At 39.0% G+C, this 25906-nt stretch overlaps 1 protein-coding gene across 2 annotated transcripts in view; it reads left to right on the top strand.

Annotated features, from left to right (window-relative positions):
• Positions 1-18395, top strand: part of LOC138213083 (MAM domain-containing glycosylphosphatidylinositol anchor protein 1) — a 171109-nt gene extending 152714 nt beyond the window's left edge. The window contains exons 17-18 of one of the 2 annotated variants that reach the window (XM_069173935.1): positions 12013-12121; positions 17223-18395. In XM_069173935.1, the coding sequence (XP_069030036.1) occupies positions 12013-12121; positions 17223-17308 (195 nt within the window). In that variant the 3' untranslated portion in view covers positions 17309-18395. Of the gene's footprint in view, positions 1-12012; positions 12131-17222 lie in introns of both variants that reach the window. The other variant, XM_069173934.1, reaches the window with a different exon arrangement.
• The last annotated feature ends 7511 nt before the right edge of the window (positions 18396-25906 follow it).

Raw genomic sequence — 25906 nt, 5'->3', positions numbered from 1 at the left:
TTTTTCTACTTCAGCCATTTCCTCTCTACTATGTCCTTCCCTAGAGTAAGGCCTGCACTACAGACTTGACAGAACAGAGGGATTTTATATCCTCGTTTCATGGAAACAGGGGAATTCCCATTGGGCTTGAAACTCTGCTTTGATAAAAAAAAAAAAAAATTCACATTACATTCTCCACAGTGACATTTAAACCTACAAAGAACCCAGAAAGCCATCAAATCCAGATTTACCTTCCTCAATTTACTCCCAGAATCACCACCACTTCTAAAACAGATATCCAAAATCTATTTTTTTCTTCCTTAGTGAAGGCAAAAGCTCAGCCTATACTTGGAAAAAAAAAGAACGCTTTAGCAACGGGTTGGTGGCAAGGTTAGAGAAAGAACTCAAGCTGTCTGTTGGCAGGCATTTACCCTGTCCGTGCCCCTGCCAGCGCCTGGGTCACTGCAGCTGAACATATTCAGTGTGAGAGTTTGTCCACCAAAATCAATAAAGAAACACGGTATTATCTATCAAGCCACACACATTTCTAGTAGTACCAATGAATGCAATACAAAAATATGATAAGTATAAATTAACCCCAAGCTTTTATATGAGGGACTAGTGTGCTTTTTCATTTATTAAACAAATGTGGGTACAGCATTTCTTCATTTTTGTACTGAAGGGAATATTGATAAATGAGGGCCTCTGAGTGAACATTCAGCTCATTTTCTACTGAATGTCAGCAGCAAGCCTATCCACATAGTTACCAGAGAATTATTCACTTCATCAAGAATGTGTTGATCTCTGGGTTGGAACGGGGTTTCCCACAGATCTGTAGGGTCCAAATAGCATTCACATGGAGTTACTGAATGGTCATGACAGTGCATGAAAATAAACACAGAACACAACATGAGGAGTCAGTGATGATCCAATATGCCGGACTACGATCAACAACAACATCAAATTTTCTACGTGGATCGCCAGATATGGCTAATCATTAAATTACATACCATCTCAGTTACACTGAATGATCCCATTTATTTCCACTGAAATACAGTTAAAATTGTAAAAAAAAAAACAGTAATATCAGATCAAAACCTGGTATGGACCAAGTGGGCATAATGTGAATGGGTTTACTTGTCAGAGTTTACATTGATGGATGACATTCAGTAGGCCAAACTAAATTTGCGCAGGTGCATCATGGAACCCAATACTGTTCAAAAATGTTTGAACAACAAGACAATACTCGAGGCTTACCCCTTTAGCCTTTAATTCCCAGCCTGTCATATTTGTTACCACAAGGACGATTACTTGCTAATGTAACTCCATTTAAAAGTAGGCCCATGTGTAACTTGTTTAGAAACTGATGGAAATTGTTTCTCATGCCTAACTCTGACAAAATTCAAGTTAAGTTGAAGGGGTACAGCTTTCAATATTTTTAGCTGTATGGTCAGTTTCTGTCATTTAAGTTCTCCAGAAGTTAAAAGTTTAACTGAACACATTTAGTCAATAGTGGGAGAAAATAGTTTGGGAGATATAACTGAAGACGTGCCAGAAGAGCACTGTCTGTTGACACATCAGTGAGGTCCCAGCTCTTTGGCAGCTGCGCTTGCAGTTAGCTCTTCCCTGTTGGCATGTGTAAACTGGATGACTCAGTCCTCCTTTCTGACTGGACATGATGCTTCCTCTCTCAATCATTTCCCTTGCCTATTTTTTACTCTGTGCATCTGTTTGACAGTTTGTGTGTGCATCTGTGTCTACCTCAGTAAGTTTAGAACCCAGCCAAGGGATAAAAAAAAAAAAGTGAGGGCAAAAATGATGATGATTTTGTTTCGCCTCTATCCTCCGGTGTGTGTTTCTCCATCTTTTTCTATTCTGTTTTTCTTTCCCTCTCTCCCACCATTTATCTTTCTCTCTGGCCCAGTAGTGGGGCAGAGGAACTAGCTGGGTCGATTCTTGCCCTGGTCTGTTTCATACTCTCCCGTCTCAAGGCTGATGACTAATGGCTCTAAAATCAACAAACTCAGGAAAGAGAGTCTTTAACTATTCAACTCTTCATGTCCACACACCCCCACACACATATTCCTTCTCCATATATCTATCTGTCTACATTATCTTTACACACAAATAAAATCACATGCATAAACACGGTCAGATTCAGACATATGCACAAATACAGATACTCTTCTTTTAATCACAAACACACACTAGTCTCCTATCCCCTGCAGCAATTAGCTATGACAGGTCAATTAACAGGCTTATTTATGAGCAGGGGATGGCTGCTAGTTGTGCTGTAATGATTCCAGATACTCTCTGTACGTGCATGGGGGAAATTGAATTCATGATGAATGTGGGCTGAAGGCCTTAGCTGGGGGCTGCATTTGCTCTTCATTAACTATGCCTTTGCAACACCATGTTTCTTTCACCATTAAAGGAAAAATTAAGTCTGAAACAGTGGGCATACTGTGTTTTAAGGCTTCTCTGTGATGTTGGACAGTACAGACTTTATTGTATCTGCATGTTAACGAGTCTCTTAGACAAAAAGTTTTAAACTGTGGCACACACTCTTTCAGTATACAGAATAATCCATTTTATTTTTCCTCACATTAGGCTAATTCAGTGCCATCTCTTAACCCTTAAACACTGTAGCAGAGTGAGCGGGGGAGCAGAGCGTGTGGTTTCCCCCAAGGAAACAGTTCTTCCACTTACAAGGGGGCCCACCTTGAGCCCAATTTGCCTGACTAAACATGCAATTTCTTTTTTGTTTACTTGAATATTTTCGTTAAATTCAAACAGCAAAGGGCACCAGCGGGAGCACTGTGGCCTATTTGCATTGTCACTAATATCAACCCCTTAGGACTGAGTAATAGAACATAACCGCTGACTTTAGAGTCTGTGCATGCATCTTCTCTCTTTGACTTGTGTAGTGTGTAAGAACAAGGTGGCTGAAAACTTTATAAGGATGAAGGTGAGGAGGATGGTGCTTTAAGAGCAAGTCATATTATTGTATAGTTTGGGAATACTTTTGAGTTTTGTGAACGTGTTTTGGACATTTCATGTCTGCTGCAATGTTACTTTTGGATGGAATTCAAATTGACAGGCTGCTGTTTGAAACCGTCACTGGTAAGTTGTTTCTTTTTCGTTATTTCTGATGACATAGGCTTTGTCATAGATGCTGACTATTTGGCCTTTGTCAAAAATTGCGTTATTTGTTGCTGCTTATTCAATTATTGTCATCAGGTAACACACTGCTTGCACACTTCTGGTTTGTCACATGTGCATTGATGTGGTTTAATTGTGAAGGGTATATGGCTGTATTAGGCATCCAAAATTAAGCTTCTTTTGCCTTCTATGTATCCCTGGTCGATTAATCTGACTTATTTTTAGTCGCTTGTCTGAAATTACACACACCTCATTGTAATCCCTATTTCTCTCTCTTCCACCTTTGTGTCTTGGTAAGATTCCCCTTGGATCTGTCCTGCATCTCCAAATAGCCTATAATAGGCTGTATAAGGGCTCATTACAGGTCACATTTTCTGGCCCATCCACACACAGTGGCAGAGAAATCAAACGTTGATAAAGTCTCATGTTGTCTTTTTTCTATCGTCAGACAGAGGCAACACTACCAAGTCTAGGTCAACTGTCATAAAAACTGCTTACAAAGCCTCATCCTACCAACAACTTCATAAAAAAAAAAATCAGATTCTTTTCTGCTTTATGAGCCCCCATACTGATGTTTAACGATGGGTGTGTAGGATTGAATACAGGACTGTATCACCAGTGAGAATGAAGGTCAGTGAAAGTGTTAAATACAAGTGAAGGACCAAATGGGAAACATGTGAATAAAACATCAAAGGTCTGAAGGTATCAAATCACAGAACTGGAAGCAGAAATAGAACCTGCCAACTGAACAGCACAGATATATAAAAACATATGCAGAGACTCACACACATACAGTTTATACACTACTGTGCCATGAAGGCAGAATACAGGGAGAGCCTTGTCTTTTCCACACTGTAAACAGAGTTAATTCAGGCAGTCTAATTGGTCCAGACACCGTAACCTGCTGGTAATGAATAGGAATTATACACTCAAGAAGAAGACAAAAGGAGAACTGTCTCAATGGGTTTGTAAGCAAGGTGAGAGATGCTTTAGAAATAGAAAAGGGGTGTGTGAAAAAGATGGAATGAGTCATCTAAGTTTGTGTTTATGTCATCAATAAAGCACTTAATGCTGCTTAAATATTCATATCCCCATTTGTATTGTGACTCAGGCTAAGGCAGGTGAGGCAGGATGGATGAATGAGGAAGAATTCATGCAAGACATGAGTTGTCTCCTTGGCAACTGAAGGTTGCCTTGTATACCACTGTTTTTATCTTGTCTCTTCTATGCATGCTCTTTCTCCTACATGCATGTACACGTTGTCTACTCCATCACATGGATTAGCACTATGCATGTGCCCTTATTTTTCTCACATTTTAACATGTATATTTTCCCAATCCACCACATGTGTGGGTGTCCTTGCCTATGTGAGACCTGGGAATTTGTCGACACCATTAAGAAATGTGGTAATGCATGAGGTCAAGTGGCATGCAGGTTATCTCGGTTTTTGTCTCCATGTGAACATGAGGACTCTGGTTAGAGAGACATTTTGTGATGATGGTAAAGAATTGTAAATTGCATGCTGACGCTGGTACAAAACTACCAGTTTTAAAGCATTCTGGAGGCTCAGCAGACTGTCACAACACAATGTTACACTTTTTCCTTTTTCTGTGAAATTTCACATCTGAAATGCTGAACTGCTAGCCTTAACCTGCATGATTGCCTGGAAATACTTGAAAACAATCTTACCCAGTTGTCAAATTTGCTTTTACGCAATGTTGGGAGAATCAAAAAGACTCCGAATTCAGAAAGTATACTTTTTTGTTCAATCACTCAGAATCAAGCAGATTTACAGTATATGCAGTCAATCTATTTTGCCATCATTCAGTTGCAAATTGTTTTTTTCTGTTATTTGGTGTGATTTATCTGTTTGACTCTTACACACACACACATGCAAACCACTGCTGTGTAACAAATACAGTTGTTAAATAATGTAGAGCAAGGCAGCCTTTATCCCAGCATCAGCCAGAGGAGGTGAGCTGATAAACATTGTTACGCTCACTCTCTCTTTCTCTCACTTTTACTCATCAAGCTCCCCAAGGGCCTGATGACATGAAATAAGGAGGATGAACCCCACCTTTCTGTCTCTCTTTAATTTTCTCCTTCAGCCTGTCCTCCTTACTCTTTTTTTTTATCTCCTTTTTCAGTCTCTCCTACCACTAAAGCTTCATTGTCATCTAGTGAACAAGGTTCCCAAAATCCCCATGATCGCTCCATACTACTCCGGTCTACATAATTTGGTTAATAACATGTTTGTGAGAAATTTGCTCCTCTAAAATACAATCATCCTCTTTCGTGTGGCACTGGTCTTGAAGAGGGACCAGCTATATCTGGCAGTGGTTTTCTTAAAGAACTTATTAATGATTTAACATATTAGAATTGAGTTTTTTTCTGACCAACAGTCAAAAATCTCAAAATTTTGACTATCATAAAAAACTGTTTTGTGCTTTAAAATATACTTTACAATAATTAATCAATTAGCAGTATTCCTTCCCAAACCCGTGGTTTCTGGGTGTAAATCATAATTCAGGTCAACAGGCGTCCAGCAACAATTTGTCCCCCTTTTATCCCCCTAGCAGGTTAATCCAGACATGCCAACCACCACCCTCATTTACTGTTCTTCTTCCAGCCATCCGGTCTTCCCCCAGTCTCTATCTGTCTCTCATTCTCCCTCCCTCTCTGTCTATCTCTGTCTCTGGAGAGTGCTGGTTTCCTCACAATCAATATTAATGATTGAGCTGTCTGCTGTTGACAATGGGAATTACCTGACACAATTGGTGTTGTTGCACTCTGCTGTTTAGCTTCTTTTCTACAGGTTGAAATTGTAAAGAATGACTCTATTAAGTTTATTTTGCCGATTGCTGTCGGCTCACTGCTTCTCTTGGTAGTGAGGGGTATGAAGGAGGAGATGACTGTTAAAGGTGATTTGTGGATTGTGTTTTGGCTGCTGGCATTTTAATTAGCCATGGGTGTGTTTTCACAAGAATATGATGCAAGGGCTTGCAGCCTTTGGCAACTAAACAGTTTCCAAACAGAGTCCACTTTCACTGCTTATTTGGAGTCCAAAACAATTTTGCTCCAGATACTGGTCAGGTGCATTTGTTGTCAAAGGATCTACGTTGAAGCAACTTCAGGCAAAGCTGCCTCCAGTTATATATATATAATAATGAATGAGGAACTGATTCTCAGACCATCTGTATAAATGCCTCCCACATTTTGGGCTGTGTATATCACCCTGCAGCTTGATGTTTTCAGTTCAGATGTTGGAGATTATAATTTATAGATAGGCATTTGTTTGTGCAACGGTAAAGGTTTCTTGTACAATTGTTTCATTTTAGTTTTTTTCTTCTTTAGTTTTTCAGTGGTCTGTTTGGTCTCTGTCTTGGGTCACTAATCAGTACCACTTGCACCGGTCACATTGGGTAAATACCTGTGTAATCTCGTTAGTTCATACTGAAGGAAGCCTTTACACCAAAACATGTCTATGGGCTCATGAGGCTTAATAAAATAAAAATTAAAAAAATAAAAAGAAGAATTGCATCTTTCATAGTGTGAAAGCTTCCTTTTAGACTTTTGACCAGAGCATGAAATCAGTGGCAGGATGTGAATTATGTTGAATGTATGCAGAAACAAAATGGGGGCCCATTGTTTGTTTTTCACAGACTGAGTCATACTCATAGCTAATTGACTTTAACATGTAAAACCTCTTTTGAGTTGGGATGTCAGATACATATCAAATGTCAGTAAAATGTAATGCATTTCCCTTCCCTGATTTCAAACAAACAAAAACACCCTTGTATCAGGGCCAACTAATGTCAGTGGGATCATTCAAAGTCAGGGGGAGGGTGTTGAATCCAGGTAAAAAAAAATACATACACTTATTCCTACTAACTGTCTGTGGGTCTAACCTGCATCACTGTGATGGGATTCTACAGGCCAATATGATCATGTAGTATGCAGAACCTTACTTACAGTAATGGGTTTTCAGTATCGGCCACTAATAACTGGTCGCACTACACAGTTGCTGTTCATTTGCATTTTAATGTTAATTCTTTTTCTCTACAAGTGAAGAAACCCCTAACCTAAAGTTCATATAAAAATAAAACGATAGCTTTGTTGTGTCCATTATCTGTTATCTCCAATTTCCCCTTTGAACAGCATTTATATGATTCTCTAATCCATTTTAATTCCCGGGGGTGGTTTTTGAAGTAGATGTTAATATGTTCCACAGAGTGCCGGAGTGACTGCATACTGACGCTTGTTTCATTTCTGCTTCATGTTGAGAGCATGTCCATGGAGAGCACAAACTTTCTAGTCTTGTGCACAGCTCACTGACTGCATACGCCGAAGGCCTTTGAGGTGCTGCCACTCGTCTCTGCCTTTCCTCTCTCTTTGTGCTCCATCCAACAAAAGTAATGATGTCTTTGAGAACAGCTCTCCTTCCCGCCTCTGTAAAACAAGAGCTGTAGCCCAGCCATTGGCTAGCAATAATACAAGGCTTTTATTGTAAAACAGTGGCAGAGCTAACCGATAAGGAAACATTATAATTTAAATTGTTTACTGCCTGCTGGCAATGATTACTACCGTCTGAGTATATTCATGTTGTAAATTCATGAAATGTGAACTACCATTTGAGGAGCTTTTCTGCTCAATATTTGGACTCATTGTCTCTTCAAGGGGAAAAAAACCATTTGTGTTAAAGTTAGCAATACACATTTAAAATAGTCTCCATTTTAGTATTTGATCAGTATAATTTTGGTGATTGCTGTTTTAATGTTTTTATTTGTTCAATCAAATTCTGTCTCGCTTCTGCTAGCTTGCAATCACTCCAGTAAGTTCCTAAACTGGCAAATACGTTGGCCTTGGTACTGTTTGTTCATCAAGGTCAACTTGTAAAACACAAATTACATGTACACATAAAATCAATGGAGTTAAAAAAAATAAATAAAGAGGTAATGTAGTAGATTATTTGTGTCCCCACTTGCTCCTCGGTGGATTACCCAGAGGCCATCTGTGTTCCTCGCAGTGTTTGGTGCCTGGGGGCTAGTTGGAAACCAGGCCAAACCACATTTGTGTGCCTCACCGACTCTCTTCTGCACTGGTATTTCAAAGCTGTTTCTGTATGTTTCTCTCTCTTTCTGTCTCCTGCTCTCTCTCACACACACACACACACACACACACACACACACGCACACACACACACATGCACACACACTCTCTTTCTCTCACTCTCTTTTTTTACTCTCTCTCTCTCTCACGGCTGTGTCCCCTCTGGTATGTGGATAGCACATCAATGGGAACATTAAAGGTTACAAGGCTCAACAAAACGACACGCTCACAACTCCAACCTGACACTTTACTGTACACCCTTTTGATCCTGCAGTCACACACACACACACACACACACACACGACTTGTCTATCTCAGTCAGGCTTCCTCACACCCACTCTCGGCATCATACACTGCATAGTGTTGTGACAGGTGGTGTAAATTTTTAGGAATTCTACCCAATTTTATTGAAAAGGTGATTTTTGTATTCTAACTCTCCCAAACAATGTAATGTTTTTTTTTAATTATTTGGTAATTGTCAAAGTTAAATATCAGGTGCATTTCACCGTATATACCATGAACCTTTTATGGAATATGATTTAATTTTGATCTAAAAGTGTTCAATAAGTATATATTAAGCAACCTTGCATTTCCTAAGGTTGTGAAACTCGGAGATATACTTCACCTGACCACATTGCCCAGCAGTGATGTTAAAGTGCGAGGCACTATTGGTACAGGCGACTCACACTTCAGCTTGCTTATTCAGCAGTGAACATTCAGTTAAAGGGCACAGGCCTATTTCCCTGAACTTTTCCAGAAAAATGAATGGCAGGATATTGCATTCCTTTGTGCTGTGCCATTTTGTTTGATGTCTTTCTGGAAATAATCATGCTCAGCATGATTGTGTTGTTATGTGGCTTAAATGAGATGTTTTTTGCACTGTAGCTCTGTTTTGGGTGTGTGTGTGTGTGTGTGTGTGTGTGTGTGTGTGTGTGTGTGTGTGTGTGTGTGTGTCAAGGCTAGTGTTAGTCTCTAGACTTCCTTCCCTCAATTATTTATTCCATTGTCTCTAATTATACAACAATCTGGTGTCTTGTTTAATTGAGACACACTTCCAGGTGTAGAGAGGTATGCATGCGTAGCACTAGTTAAAGAATAAGTGCGTGACTTCACACGAGTTCAACAAGTTCACACAATGCTAATGGGGCCTATCACCAACAGATAAATATCTCTTTAATTCTCAGTATACAGAGTATTAAAATCTGGTGTCTGGTGAGACATTAGTGTGCTGAACGGTTGAATGTATACTTAGCATGCTCTGTAGACAGCATGCACACCTGAGACTTATGCTAGCCGAGCTGGAAAACCTCTTATTTTGCACTGTACTTACTTCACTGATGATAAAATAATTCAATCATGTGGCTCTCCTAGTTTTTCAAATGTTTATTGGACCAAGCTGATCAAATTCTTACAGTGAAATGAGTCATTTGGCCCAAACAAAATTATCAATCGTATAACAGCTGCAGCTGGTTTTGAATAGCCTAACTTACATAACGGTGTCATTGCAGGTATTTTTGTATACATGTGTGAAAATTGGCCCTATTAGCGACACAAATGTGCACATCTGAAGTGGAATTGAGTTGGGGGAAGAAGGTACATAAATAAAACTAAATGTTTCCCACAGCCACACAGTGAAGAAACAGCATCGTAGCATTGACCGTGGCCTTTGACCAATTAGCGTCATCCCTCAAATACTCCTGAATTTCCCTTAGAGCAACCACTCTGACTGGCAAATCAAATAGCCCTTTTGCACAAATGAGCCGACCACCTAAACCCATTCAGCTTGTGCTGCTGTACTTGTTTTCTTTCTCCCTCAACACCACCCAATCAGTTTCAAGGTTCTCCTGATTATTTTATTTATTCATTCAAAGATCTCTCATTCTGGGACCAAATTAGAAAGCAAATAGGAAAAAAGATGGTACTGCTCTTGAGTTTCCTTTGTGAATGTAATTGAATGGGCTCTCTATTTACAGAGGAGGAAAGAGAGAAATTGAAAGAAAATGGTTTGGGGTTCCTGAAAGTTTGTGGGGTCTTAGGAGAGGAATCAGGCAAGATCTTCACCTCCAACAAGGATGACCATACACTACAGTACACTGATCAGTGGACTTTCTGAATACTCAAGGTGTCTCTCCATTAACTGAGTCAGATCAAACAAGATGAGGGACATTTACTGAATTAACAGTTTCCTCTGACCTCTTTTCACTTGTAGCTTTTTCTTTTATGACTACACTACAGAGCCTTCTCCATAGCTGCCCGCTCCCTCTGGAACTCCTTCCCAAACACATCCAAGGCTGCACTGATCTGACCACATTCAAATCACAGCAGAAAACTCACCATTTTAAAGCTGCTTTTAATGTTTGATTCATATTGTTTTTACTGTTATCAGCGGATTTTAATGTGATTGTTGTGTAATTTATACTTTTATTGTGTTGTCTTGATCATTTTAACCTGTAAAGTGTATTTGAGTGTCCTGAAAAGCGCTATACAAATAAAATGTATTATTATTATTATTAGAGGTTAATTTTAGAAATTATTTCACATGCAAGTCATCGTGCTGCTCCGTGTCTGTGGCAGTGAATAGGTTATTGGTATCTGCCCCATGAATTAGTTTGATACTTCAACTTGACATTGCTGTTAGGCAGTAACAGTACAACATTCACAGATTAAAACACAAGTAATGGAATGCCTCCCAGTGAAGTATGGCTACTACAGTGTTTGCTCCATCATTTTTGACCTTTCATTTACCCTGAACATGTATGGAGTTAGGTCAGGCTTTTCTCCTTAGTGGGTGAGAACCAGGTTAATTGAATCCACTCTTACTCTGGCTTGATATATTTACACATAAATTGATAGCAGGCCGGCACTGTTAATACTCTTACCACAGCATGTTGGCATTAACAGATGGAGTTTTTTAAGGGAGGCAACTCATGCATATTTGCCACCTCTCCATGCTTGCACCTGCTCATTGTCTTGTTTACCTGTTTATATACAGACATGGTATACAAGCAGGGTGCAGGCAGTTATTTCATCAGCATTGCATTTATGCACACACTAACACCTGCTCCTCTGTTTTCTTTTGAAATAACTTCAGGGTTAAGTGGAGTAGAAATATAGCTGTATGTAGGATCCTGTGCACCAACTTGTGCGTGAAGCAAATATCTGTAGAAGCCACTTAACAGATCAAATAAAGTATTATTACTGTAGAAATCTAAATCCCTCAGACATGATTACACAGTAAGCACTTTGGCTATCATATTTAAAAGTAAACATTGTGAAGTACCAGCATCTTCAGCAAAAGCCAATAACAACTACAGTTGTGAGAGTTCCTTTTGTTGTTATTATGGGGCAACAAAGTTTCCTTGTTTATTTGCTTTTTCCCTTCTCAGACAGAATACGCTTGGTTTTTGATTAGCTGGGTGCGATGGGCTTTTGGTGCCTTGGTACACCACAGTAATTAGGCTGTCAGTCAAAACCAGATGGCTGGTGGCTAAAATAAGGAAACCGCCTGGAAAGTTTACAGATGAGTCTCCTGTTTAGTTTTGTTGTTGCGGTTTCACAAATGATTATGGGATCGGACTGCAACTTCTAAATACTTATAATCATTCTGAAGGGTCCTGCTACCTGCATTTTGTTTCTGTGTTGTTTGTGTCATAGATCTTTCAGCATAATGTGTTTGTTTTTTTTAAATGCAGTGCAATTTAAACAATTCATTTGACTTCTGACATTTGATTTTATTCATTTCTCTGTTTCTTTTCTAAACAGATTGTGTTTGAAGGAATTCGAGGTCCAAGTTTTGAGGGGGATATCGCCATTGACGATGTGTGCATCACCATAGGAAAGTGCAAGCAAGAGAACACTGTAGCCAACGCAGGTAAGACAGGTAAGATAGAATGTGACTTTTTTGTGTGTAGAGACACAAAGAAGCATATGTGAATTACTTTTTTGCCCATCTTCATCTGTGTGTTGACAGGGAAATTCAGAGGTATGTGGCCAGCAGTACAATTCCTAAAGGTTTTTAAAAGAGGTGCCAATAAAGCACTTGCTAAGAAGTTGAAGCAGAGCTGAGCTGAGTTGAGCTCAATTGATTTCAGCTGAAAATACATTAATTGGGGTGCAGCAGAGAAGGGAATTTCTGTAGAGACCAAATTTTCAAAGGAATACGAGAATGAGATCTAAATGTCATCTGCAGTGTTTGGGAGGTGTGGAAATATAACACAGAGAGAAAATATATGTCTTTGTGGGGGCTGCACAGAGACAAGTGGACACCACAGGGCACCGGCATGGTGGCGAGCTGGAAGCTTCGTCATCATTTGTGGACCTTCCTCTGCCTCTATTGTTTTATTACCTTCACTTTCCCCTTTATCTTTTCATCCTCCACACCACACCCCTGCAGTCTCCTCGACACCCACCATCTTTATATCCTTGCTCTTTTCCTTTTATCTTTGCCATTTACCCTTAATATTATGTATACCAAGCACACTGCTCTTCATCTTCAAACACTTCAGTTATTTACCCTTTAGAGAGAAATGAGCGACACAGAGTAACACACTTACCCCACAGGGAAAGTTTTTGATGCACCAAAAACTGACCAATTTCTCCATACAGCTTATGCTGACATCGCTCAGCCAAACCAAGCTATTCGCCCATAATGTACCAAATACTACTTTTATTACCCACAAATACTGTTTTGGAGAATCACATTGCCTTGAGGGTGAATCAGACAGAAAAGAAAATGTCTCAGTGTAGGACTGCATGTCCATGTAAGCGTGTGGAGGGACTCCAATAGCCTAGGGGTTGGGGGTGTTGAGAAAAAGAGACAGAGAAAAAGAAAAGGTCAAAGACAGAGAGTGACCAAATGTGTGTGTGTGTGTGTGTGTGTGTGTGTGTGTGTGTGTGTGTGTGTGTGTGTGTGTGTGTGTGTGTGTGTGTGTGTGTGTGTGTGTGTGTGTGTGTGTAAGAGAGAGACATAGATACAGAAGGAAAAGGATGGAGAGAGAAAGTGGTTCAAGAACCAAAAGAAGAAAGAGAATCCAAGACTAAAACCTGCCGTGAGTTTAGCTACAGTAAGAGCTGCCCTATGCCAGCCAAGTCCTGCCTTCAAAAACACAAATACACAAACACACTTGCGTACAGACATCATTAAATTCTCATAATAGCTGTCATTGCATTCTCCTTGTCTAGAGAAATGAACAGCAGCTTTACCATTATAAAATATTTATTTAGGGATTATTTGTTCCGGATGCTGTCAGAACAGGAACTGGGACCTACCAGAATGGGACCAGCATCATTTTGATTGGATTTGGAACCTCATTTGTTACCATCAAAATTTGTAAATACATTTTGAGGGATCATTATTTAATTTCCCTTGGAAGTTACTTGTAAATCGCTTGTTTTCCTATGTTGAATTAATTTTAATTCCGATAAAAAAAAAATAAAAAAAGAGAGACATCAATCAGTCAGCCTGAAGCATGTGGAGGTGTGTGAATGTCACACATGAGCTATTTGAACCTCAATGCAACAAGTAGAAAACTGTCAAAAAGACTATCAAAGTTCAGAGACTGTAACTGCTACGCATGAATGGTGCACAGCACGGAGCAGGAGGAAGCTATAACTTCAGTGTGCTGTTATTCCTAGTTTTGTTGCTTTATCAAAAGTAGCACCCACATTTTGAGTGCTGGTCTGTGCACACAATGATTTCTTAATGGACATTAACACACATCCGGTTTTGTGTCAAACTAACAAAATAGGCAATGGAAACCCTTGAAAGTTTTCAGAAAGGCTCTGGCAAGGAAGCAATGAGCTGGGCGATGTGTTTTGAGTGACAGTCGCATTTCAACAAGGGCAGAACGTCACTGTCCAAAAATAAAAAAGGTGAATCAGTTAACAAAAACAAAGCAGGACCTGCAGAAGGGCAATAAATGTTGTGTGCACAGAGAAGCGAGACTTTATGTTCCAACATGTGGTGAAGATTTACATGGTCTTGTTCACTTTTGTTTGGCATTACTACAAAGAAAATATTAGAGCAATAGAAACAACACAAAGCAGAAAAAAAAAAACACTCCACTGAATTATTCACAACCTCTTTTACCTTCTCAAACCCTCACAGTGTGAGATGCCCGTGTATGAGTGTGCTTATGAATGTGTGCTGGGATGTGTGGTGCAATCTTGCACATATGCGCATGTAACAACACTGGCGGATGAAGTGAATAATGGATGAAGGTGTAAACAGGAAGAGGAAAGCTCTTGAGCTCTCCGAGTGTGCGCGTGTGCATGTGTGTCCTGCAGGTTTCGTGCAGGCAGAGACATACAGTGCAGACAGATGGGTAATTATCTTTCTTATATTATCTTAAAATTCTGACTCATTTACAACACCAACAACTGACTTCCATGCAAGAGGCACAGGATTACATATAATATAAGATCATGTCTAAAAAGGAAAATTTTCATACTGGGTTCATTTTAGGCCAAAGTTTTCGGGTGTTTACCTCTATTGCCCAGATACAATGTCAGCACACTTTAGAGAGAGAATCGGTATGATAGTGAGGCAGAGTGAACGTCTCCTATGAGACTGCTGCTGCTTCCTGAACTTCACAGGATGCTGTATATAGTATGTAACCGCTTGTTCAACAAGTTCAGGACTAACAAGTGCAGCATAAACACTCTCACATACACATGCACACATTCACTTCAGGTTAACTATGTGTACACACAGGGGGCTGTTATCCTAAATGAAGGATGATTGCCTCTGACATGTTTAGTGCAACTCCACCTGCCCAAATCACAAAGCTCCACCTGGTTGAGATGTGTGTGGAGGAGAAGAGAAGAGGTGGTGGAAGGTGAGCTTATCTCTTACTGCTTTACTCCTATTTCTTCTGCTCTTCTATCATGCTGATCTCCTGCATCATATTTTGAAAACCAAACAGGCAAAAATATAAATATGTAATTGGTAAAAAAAAAAAAAATTTACATTAAATCAGCTCAGATAAAAGCCAGGAAGTCGCTTAGCAAGCTTGGAAAGGCATTGACAGGAACAGTTTGGGTCAATATTAAATGTGTGACTACACTGTCACGCAATGTCAGATTTATCCGGTTTTGAAGGTTTAAAAGTATGTGAGTGTACAAAAGAATTTTGAGTTTCTATGAACAAAAGCTGTCGGTGAAGCAGTGTTACACTTAATAATGAATGACAAGACACAAGATTTTCCCTAGACCCAAGTTAATGCTCACCTTTGTTTGTTGTTGATCAAAATAACAACTCCAACAAAAGCTGTTTTTAGCATAGTTGCGGCATCTCCATATCAAACTAAGTGAACTATAAACCTGGTTAGTAACAGGTTACGGGGACTGAAATAGAAGGGGATGGAGGCAGGTTTCAACACTGTTCTGACTGATGCAATTTTATCTGACAGACAGTGATGTTTTGTTGGTTCGATTACATCTGCAAAGAAGCAAGAGGCAGGAGGAGAGTAAATGCATGTATATGTGAGTGGATTCAAATGTATATGCTCTGTCTGTATTATTACACACATGGAACCATCCACAACAGCATATGCATGCTCAATGTGATGCATATGGCCAGGAAACCCTTATCCTTTCAACTCTATTTTAATTCCATGATAGACCAGAAAACTGTAGAGGGACCCGTATCACCAAGACACATTCACTGAAATATATTTACAGTCTGGTCCAGTACAATACCTTATATGTAGAGAGGAGGATTGAATGAGTGAGTGAGTGTGAGAGGCTGAGCCAGGTGGGTTAAAGGGTTAAAGGACAGACAGAGAGAGACAGAGATACTGTATGTAAAACGCTATGTTCCACCGCAATGTGTTTCTGCATACTGTACGATAGGAATGTGTGTGTGTGTGTGGGGGGGGGGGGAGTTGTGTGCCTGCAGCATACAGAGCCCAGCTTTGTTATAAATATTGATTTCCTGCCTGGAGGATGGACCCTTGATATGAAATCATATTGATATTTTTAATACAATGCCTGCTTTTTTATTTATGAAACTGTGTTTGAGCAGCTTGCATTTGTAATTTCTGCATAAAAGAGAGAGCATATTGCCTGTAAAAGTAGAGAATGAATGTGTTTTTGTACACTGCTTCTGCGTAGGACTGCAAGATTTCAAAAGAAAAGAGAAAATAGAAAACTTCAGATGATCTTGTGTGTGCAGCTGACGGTTGTTTTCATTTGCAAATACGTTTGGAACAATTAAATTACACCTCATAAGAGATGTGTCTCCTGTATCTCTCAACTGTGCATAAACAATTACAACAGTAGGAAAGAAAACAAGAAACACAATCCATCACATATTGGCGACTACATCAATCATAACTACTTTTTCTCATTAAAATCTCAAAGCTGTCATGACAGTGTGTGGGATCTCAATGGTGAATCTTTCTGTTGTTTACTCATCCACCCCCTCATCCGTGGCTCAATCTCTCCTCGTATCCTTTCCATTACACTCATCACGTTCCTTCCTCCCTGGCAGTCTTCAGTCAGTTCTCTCCACGTGAAATCATAAAACACAGGTCCCAGAAACTTTCTGCCACACCAAAGCTTTTTACCTACTAATTCACTCAGGCCCAGTCTTAGGCCAAAATGATAAACATGTGCAGTACAGGTACAGTTATCTACTTAGTCTCTGGTTTTTTTTTTGTTTTTTTTCATTCCTGGACTAACTTCTGAACCCCAACTTTCAGACTTGCAACATGCCAAATGTAATATCAGTCATTGTGAGCAATAATACAAATTTTTGCTCATCGCAACTCTTAATACTAGAACTACAAAGGCTCATCTGGTGAAGAGTGAGTAATCTACATGGGCTGTAATTACAGATCAAGGACTTGTGTCTGTGGACAGTAATGCATCATACCATTCAATATATAGCAAAAGCTGGTCAAGTGTCTGTAAGCATATATAAAGTATTTGCATAAACTAATGTGACTGTTTTTGTTTGTTTGTTTCCATAGTTCTGATCGGAGGATCACACGCAATCCCACTGGCCAAGTGGCTGACTTTTGGCCTCTCCTGCCTCCTCTCACTACTCTACAGATGATGAGCACTTCCCACAGTACTACCGCCTGTCTGTGCCTACAGACACTGCCCTGACTCGCGCTCTTTTACTTCTCTTTCTACCCTTCTCCCTGTCCTTTCCTAAGCGTACCTGTCTCTTAACCTGTCTGTCCTCTTCACTTGTCTTTCTATCCTGCATCCATTTCACCCTTCCTGCTTAGATGAAAGAAACACAACAAGTCTTTGTCTAGTTTCTCATCTATCGCTTCCTTTGAATATTTACCCCAACCAGACAGTCTCTATAACCAACTGATGCTCATACTGTATTTAAGGTTAACATACTTAATGATCTTTGACAGTCAAAATTGACATTCTCTCTTTTGTCACATGATTAGATTGTCTTTACCCATGTCAGAGTGTCCCTTTTCCTCTTCTTCATCAACCTTCTTCGTCCATATGTGCACCCTTCGTGTATCTCCACTCCCTTGAACCGCTCCTTGACGGCCCCTCCGCCCTATTCCCCAGACACACCAAAGTGTCGGACATTCTACCAAAGATGACAAAGGACCTGAGGGAATAAAATGATGGAACAGGGATGCCAGGAAGAAAGTGAACGCAAGAGAGAGTGGTACAAAATATTTTTCACAAAGACTGTCTCCCTTCCGTTCCAGCCTTTGGGACAATGGGAGCCACTGAATGACAAAGACAGATAAAAACAAACTGATGAATGAATGAATGAATGAATGAATAAACAAATGAATGGTTGATGGAACGACGAACCAGAAACAGAGGATAAAAGAAACGTGCCCCTGGTAGCCTCTCTGCTTGCCACAAGAGACGAACCTCAGTGCGGATTATACGTGTACATTTATCTATATATATATTAAATATAACAAAGTTTAAACTAAAACACAACTAGGACAGTGGAGGACTTTACAAAGTGAAATTAAAGAAGCACAACGTTTATACAACCTCTGCTGTTCCTTTGGGTTTTATTCTACTTATTATGTGATGTTGCAATTTGTCAGACCTATTCAATGTTTTTGATATTTTGCTTTTTTGTTTTTTTGTTTTGTTATGGCGTCATCAGGTTCAAGGGCAATGGGTAATAAAGTATTATATTAATATTTCTAAGATGTAGAGAGGATGATTTTGTGATCCAGAACCTGACTTGAGCACGTGGAGGGAAATGTAAAGATCATTCAAGCCCTCTGGATAGCAACCTCAACTTTTCCAAACACATAAGATACTGAACATACACGCAGACATACCCACACAGACATATACAAACATACCCACTTTTTCATGCTGGCATAAAAGTCAGCCCCTCAGCTCACCCTCTGTCTCAAATCTGTCACGTGTGAATAACGCAGCGGGAAGACCTTGGGTCTTTAATTATAATTGAATGTCTGTTGTATAAACAGTTTTCATAATCCCATAGATATGATTGTTAAGGTTGAGCAATACTCATAACTAGAGATCTATATACATTAGTGTTTGATTGCATCTAAGACAAGAGTTCAGTATGCAGAAAAATCAGTGTCCAAAACACGTCATAATAGGCACTTGTCTGCCTTTTATCAGTTATGATCTGCAAAATTCCAGCTGTAGTCATTTAAATTCAAGTAAGTATGTTTGCATTTTGCTGCATCATGTTTCCACTTATCTCAAAAATATCTTACTGATGTGCTTGTGTATGCTGATCTTCTTCATTACCATGCTATTACATGTAAATCAGTCCATTCATACTTTAAGTACTTTTATCTGTGTCATGTCACATTGAGTTGATCATTGCACTTGTTTTTTTTAATTTGGTTGTTTGTGTTTTCTTTATTGTGGTCGGTAAAAATTGTGTCATTGTTTTTTCAATCATAATAAGTACATAACATGCAGAAATGATGTGCCTATTTGACTGGCGTGGGTGGCAATTTCCGTGCTTGCACAAGGTTTGTGTAGAACATAATATTGTATAATTGCTGCAAAGCTGAGTAAAGCATGTTTGACAAATCTGTGAAATGCCACAGACAGTAGTGTATTGTATGAAAATGGAATCCCTTTCAAACCTACTGCAAGCAAACGCTCAATATTGTAAAAACGCTCCCTGTATCTTAGCTTTATTTCTGTCATACATTTACTTCAAACTGATGAGTGCACCGGGTGGGAGGTTGTACCTCAGTGATACAAACTATTTTATGTGAAATTTAGTAACATGCTTTTTTTTGGTAAATGTAGATTGTTCATTCTGCAAGAAGTCTCATTCATCATCAGACATTTTCCCGCCAACACAACACAGCAAAAAACGTGGTTCTTAGACTTGCATTGATTGCAATGCCTCCAGTTCCCCACCATATGTTTCTGAGGGAATTGGTTACATGTGGCATTTATACCAGCTTAAGTTGTACAGCACCACAAGCATTATCCAGCAGTACACCCTAGGTCAGTACTTTACCCATCGGCTACTGCAGTAAATAGATTTTAGAAATATGATTTGGCGTTGACGTGCATGGCATTTCATCATGCTAACTGTCTAATCTTTCCTCATATTGCCTCCTATTTCAACAGCAGTAATAACAGGGGAAACATCATTGTTATCTTTGCATCTGGACACGTGTCTGGAAACTGGAAATAGATGATGGAAATCTTATGATTCATTGTCTGTGTAACCTTTCTTATATCTCTCTCGTAGACAGGCACACTTCTCTACTTTTTCATTTGGCCTTATATGTCAACTTATAACTCAAATTTGGAGGGTAAGACACTGTACTAATGCTCCCACATGAAATCTATATATCAAAGCAAACTAGTGCATACAAATGTGCAAATACAATTTATCCAACCAATTGCTATGCTATGATATTATTTTTTAATGCTGACTCTCACTTTTTAATCAAATCTGTGACGTACGGCAAAGTTGAAAGGTCACTCTTGGCGTGGCCATTTACTCTTGTACAATAGAGCAACATTTTATTATTATTACTTTTATTCCAAACATGAATTAACACATTAATTATTCCAGTGTCACACAACAATCAACTTTGAGAAATCGTCAGCAGTACCCATTTAAATGACCGTCCAAATGAGAAACTTGTTTTGAACAGAATGTAAATTAAGCAACTGCCTTTTTTGTTTTTGTTTTGTTCTGATAAACCATTTTAGTAATGGTTTAGTAATTACCATTTTTGAGTGCAGTGTTGCAACACATTTTGAACATGTATCTAGGATAGCTACAAAGTCAGGTTTGCATATATCTTCCATTATAAAATCACATGCTGACCTTAAATTCAAGTGAAGTTTATTATTTCAGTACAACATAACATAATCCTGTGCTTCATTTGTTGCAAACTTTGTTGCAAAATAATATCCGTTAATAGAACAAAAAAAATTAAAAAAACAGGAGAAGACATCAAAACCTTTTGTCAATGAACATCTGTCCTAGGTAACAAGAAAACATTAACCATGCTGATCATGATACAGGGCTGTAGCTTAACACAGTGAGAAATGTGGGTGATTTTACTGGAAGCACCAGAAATGTAATGAAACCAAGTGATATTTTTGAGAATGTTAAAGGTTCATTAAAACATATATGAACTTAACAGTGTTAATGGCCAACCCAAATCAACTTCAAGAAAGTCATTAGTAACAGCCTTAATATTTGACTATTGCAGTTTAAAAAAAAAAAGATGTTATCACAGAATGTAATTGATGGTCCAGATGTAAAAACCTCTTACAGTTCATTGGGTAGACTGTGGACACCTCCAAAATGATTACAAATCCAGTTTTAAATTACTTTGATAAAGCCTAACCAAAGACAAGAGAATTGATTAAATATTTACCCCATGAATTTGTGATGAAAAAGAAAACTTTGATTTTCTCTCATCAGGCAGGTGATAGTGTAAAGACTAACAATCTGAAGTCAGTCCATTCCATAATCTATTTCACTTGCCAACCCTCTAATGTAGGTGAAGTCAATGAAACATCATTGATAAGTGAAGTCTTACCATAATTTCAGAATGCTAGGATCTTGCTTGTGTCCATTAAATGGTTGTTTCCACTTTTTGTTTGCAGTATGCTCATTCATGTGTTTAGTTAGCCACTTTAGATCTACACGTACACATACACACACACACACTTACAAGTAGATTTCTGATATTGTTCAGGCAAATAATAACAACTGCAATGACAAACAGACTGTTAATATTTCACCTATACTGTCTATACTATCTGTACTGTCTTGAAATAATTTAAATGGACCTTCATGAATGAATGGACCCCTCGGACCCCCCCCCGAGGAACTGGGTGGCAATGGTATTTCTCCTGGCAACAGAAAATAAAGTGAGGCATACATTAAACAGTTATTTTCTCTTTTGTGGGAAAGATGCATGTAAAACTTACAGGTATATCTTCCCAGTAATGTTACTTAAATCATTATTTGGGTATTACAACCTTGGTTACAAATCAGAATGACCTTTTGCACCAGATACTGTGACCCTTGCCTGGTTTCCCAAAGAAGATTCAAGAGTGTTTGTTTTAGGGAAACGTTGTTTCAGTTTGATGTTTGATTGAGTACGCTCTCTCCAAATAGAAAAACAAAAAGACAAATCCAAATTGATCATCTCGTTACACACACCTTGCAAGACCACAAGTAACTAAATCCCAGGATTCCAGGGGACTTTTAGATATCTGACCAAAACACAAAAAATGTCTCTGTGGCAGCAAAGCAAGCAGCTTACACGTGATAAGCCTTAACATTTTTTAAATTACTTTTTTAGGACTCACCTGACTGTTGTAACCCACTGTGACAAGCATTTGTGTTCACACTAAGTGAGTTCTGGGAAACAGTGCACGGGTCACAGTGGTAGTACACATGCTGTCCGTCAGGTTTTACAGCATACAGGAGTCAGTGTATTGATTCATTTTAAAGTGAACAATGTGAAATGCACCTTTAATGGGAAGAAATGGGAGAAAGGTAGCAAACAGTCCTGCGTGTTGTATATCTCTGTCAATTACTTAAGTATTTTAGAGGAAAATATATTTGAAATATGACTCTGAAAGGCATAAATAAAATTAATGAAACAAATAGGTGTTTTTATCATCATTTGTTGCTGCTAGCCCTTTTGTATGAAAAGGGAATATTCTTTCAAGAAATAGTCAGGGGATAGTTAGATAGGCTAATTGATACCACTCTCATGTACCAGGGGAGTACAAAAAGTTGGAGGAGAAAGCTCCTGTTCCACACAAAGACTGCACAACACCATAATGTGAACTAAGCAATGGGAAGCTATAACCTTTGTAAGTACGTATTCCCGTTTTTTTTTGGCTTGATCATCACCATCACCTGAGTTACGCTACTCAGCGAGTAGGAGTGGTATGCGACAATTGGCGAGAAACCTTTGTGTTTTCAGTGTGCGGTGAGGGGGTGCATTGTCATGTTGGAGATCCGAACTGCCTAAACAGCAAGTATTCAAGCTGATTTCATTATGTTCTGATAGTCAAGCGAGCTGGCTTCCTCTGAAGTTTGCAGTCTTTGAGTTATGCTAAGTTGACTGACTTCTGGCTGTGCCAAAAAATTGGTACAAATCTTGTCATATAATAAAAAACGACACCAAGGTTCACCAATGGCAAAGTCACTATTTGTGGATGTGAAATTATCCACAAGCTCAAAAACGAAAACCTTTTAAAACTCTTTATTCTTTTGGTATGTCTTTCCGTCAGCAAATCAGCTAGACTCTAGCTGCGAGAGTATGATCCAATTGTGTATTCAAACCTTGAATTTGAAATGGAGCTCAAGTGGTTGTTTCAAGTAATGTTTTGACAAAAAGACCACAAGATTTGATAGAAGAAAAACAAAAAGAATTAGCCGCTAGCGGTTGTATGCCTCCGCCAATCAATTAAGTTGTCGTTTATATCTGTCTAAACTCATATATGTCGCTAAAAAGAATCTATGAATTATGAAGCGTGGATGGTTCAGACACAACTTCAACCATAATGGCACTTAAGATCTATATAATCACCACAATTCCTATGATGGACACTCCGGGGTAATGTCACCAATTTAGTATGCATCATACATATTAAATGTGGTTACAATTTCCCCTTCTGCTGCTGTAATTTGATCCTATTAGATAATATGTTTGAAATGTTGTCATATTTAACGTATGAATTATTAAGTTACGGCCACAAACATGTGCAGCCAGTCTGAATTTTATTCAAAAAGTAATACGTTTGATAAATACTCTTTTTCTTTAAGAAAGAACATGTGTGGCTGTAAGGTTGAAATATAATCAGTTTTGCGTTGTTCAAATATAGTGTAACTCACAGTAACCTGATGCAGTGAAATCGAATAACCCTATTGGTGGATGGTTTATAACAACCAATTAGGACGTAACAGAGGCGGGTCACTGAGAGACGTGACGTAAGCTAAGTAGAACACAGTCAGCTTGATTAACGTGTGCCGAGAGGGAAAACAAAACCGTCTGCTGATGCAACTTCAAATTAGTCCTTACTGGAGATGACGGACAGTTATCCCAAAATGTGTGGACCTGTATGAAGTTTGTAAATGTAAATGGCATGTTTATGTTTTATAAACTACAACCGTAGTTTATACAAGTGACTTATTTAATTCGATGCTCGCTATATTAACATAGACTATCCCTTTGCTACCTGTGTAAATTGTTAGCATGTGACCGTAGTGTTTTGTTTACACACAGGGGACAGTTTTTTTTCCTTCGGATAGATTGAAAATGACGGACGAGGACAACATTGTGGGACCGTTGATGAGACTAGACCAGTTTCATGCTTCTTTGAGAGGACGTCAGCTGTACGGGCCGTGCCGCTGTGTGACTGCTGCGCTGCTTTGAACAACCCGCCGCGTGACGACCGCACCTCACCTGGATTTCCGCTGATGCCGCATCACATCCCATCTTTGCCAGTTTCATGGGTAACTTTATTGCACGTCCCCAATATTATTATTTTTTTAAGCTTGCTGTGGACCGTTTACGCAAGTGAAGCGGCCATTTAATGTTTTCAGGCCACACCGCATGTTTTGTGAGGTCACAGTTGCCTTTGATCCCTGAATTCTAATCAGTTCATCCTTGAGTCCAAGTTAATGTTTGTGCTAAATTTGAAGAAGGTCCCTCAAGGCGTTGCTGAGATTCCGCATCACAAGAATTGAAAAGATGTGAGGTCACAGTAACCTTGACGTTTGACCACCAAAATCTAATTAGTTATTCAGTTTATTATTGAGGCATAGTGAACATTTTTGACAAATCTAAAGAAATGACCTCTAGGCATTCCTGAAAGATTACATTTACGAGCATGGGTTAATGTGAGGTGATATTGACGTTCACCTAAAAATTTTGACAACTGAAATCTCAGTTCATCCATGGTACCAAGTAAATGTTATTGCCAAGTTAGAAGAAATCCCCTCAAGGCAATTTTGAGATATTGCGTTCAGGAGAACGGGACGGATGGATGAGAAGGACAGGGGGTCACAGTGATCTTGAACTTCAACCTTTGAACCCCAAAATCTAACCAGTTCATCTTTGGTAGAAAGTAAATATTTTTGCCAAGTTTTAAGAAAATTCCTGAAGCTTTTCAGGACAACAGGACGGAAGGACAACCCGGAAACATAATGCCTCTGGCTGTGGCTATTGGAAAGGATGCATTAAAAAAACAAAAAACACAAAACATTGATTTATGTTTAATTACATTTACGAAGATCAAGTCCCAGCAGATCATCTGAGACTTACTGCGCTGCAAAGTGTTTCAACTCACATCTCATTCTCAGGCAGTCTAGTTCCACCTTGAAAATACATCACAACAGCAGGGGGTTAATTATAAAAGTGTTACAGGTACCTAAAGATACAAATTACTACGCACACTTTATCACTCACTATGTGTAGACCGACATGTTTAGACTACCTAAGATATACGCACAAGACACATAAATAATTCTGTACACAGAACACATAAATTAAACTGTGTGTCTACTAAAACCCCTCTATTATAGTAATTAAGCAAAGTCACTTTTTCGGAGAGAGCCGACACTGGTCTGCTGTGAACAACTTGACTGTGTTGAAGAGGATGTCGAACAATTGATGTAAATACATTTTTGGATAAAGCATTTTTTTATTTCCATATGTTTAGTCTTCATTGACATTTCATGTTGATATGATAGATGGCACAAATGGTAGATTTAACATGTGTGGCCGGTAAATAATGGAAATTCTTAGGAATTACTATATCAATTTCAGCACTTATGACTTCCCTGCCAAGGCTGCCAGGTTGTGTCAGCCCGATTTGTGTGATATGAGTAAAAGTGCAATGAAGTGACACAGATGGCTTTCTCCCATCTCTTAGCACTTCAACCTAGGATGCCACTACAAAGTTATGCCATCACAATGAATACAGTAATCAGAACTCATTTTCACTCTAAAGGCATGTGAGTATCTTCTCACTTGCACTGACATTTTCACTGTCTCCTAATGTGTTTTCCGATTGCTGTCTGTTTCTTCCCGTTTTTTTTGTCTTTTTCCCCACCGCTTTTGTCATATTTCTTTTCTGCCTGTCTCCCATTTTTGTTCTGTTGCAACTCAAATAGACACAGGCCAAAAATATACAGTAAAGTACCATGGATCTGTCT

The sequence above is a fragment of the Embiotoca jacksoni genome, unplaced genomic scaffold (assembly GCF_022577435.1).
Source record: "Embiotoca jacksoni isolate LCO1_2020_lvr unplaced genomic scaffold, fEmbJac1.0.p SCAF_6, whole genome shotgun sequence".
NCBI lineage: Eukaryota > Metazoa > Chordata > Actinopteri > Embiotocidae > Embiotoca > Embiotoca jacksoni.
The sequence above is the reverse complement of the archived record's forward strand: the minus strand, read 5'-3'. Positions and strand labels throughout refer to the sequence as shown.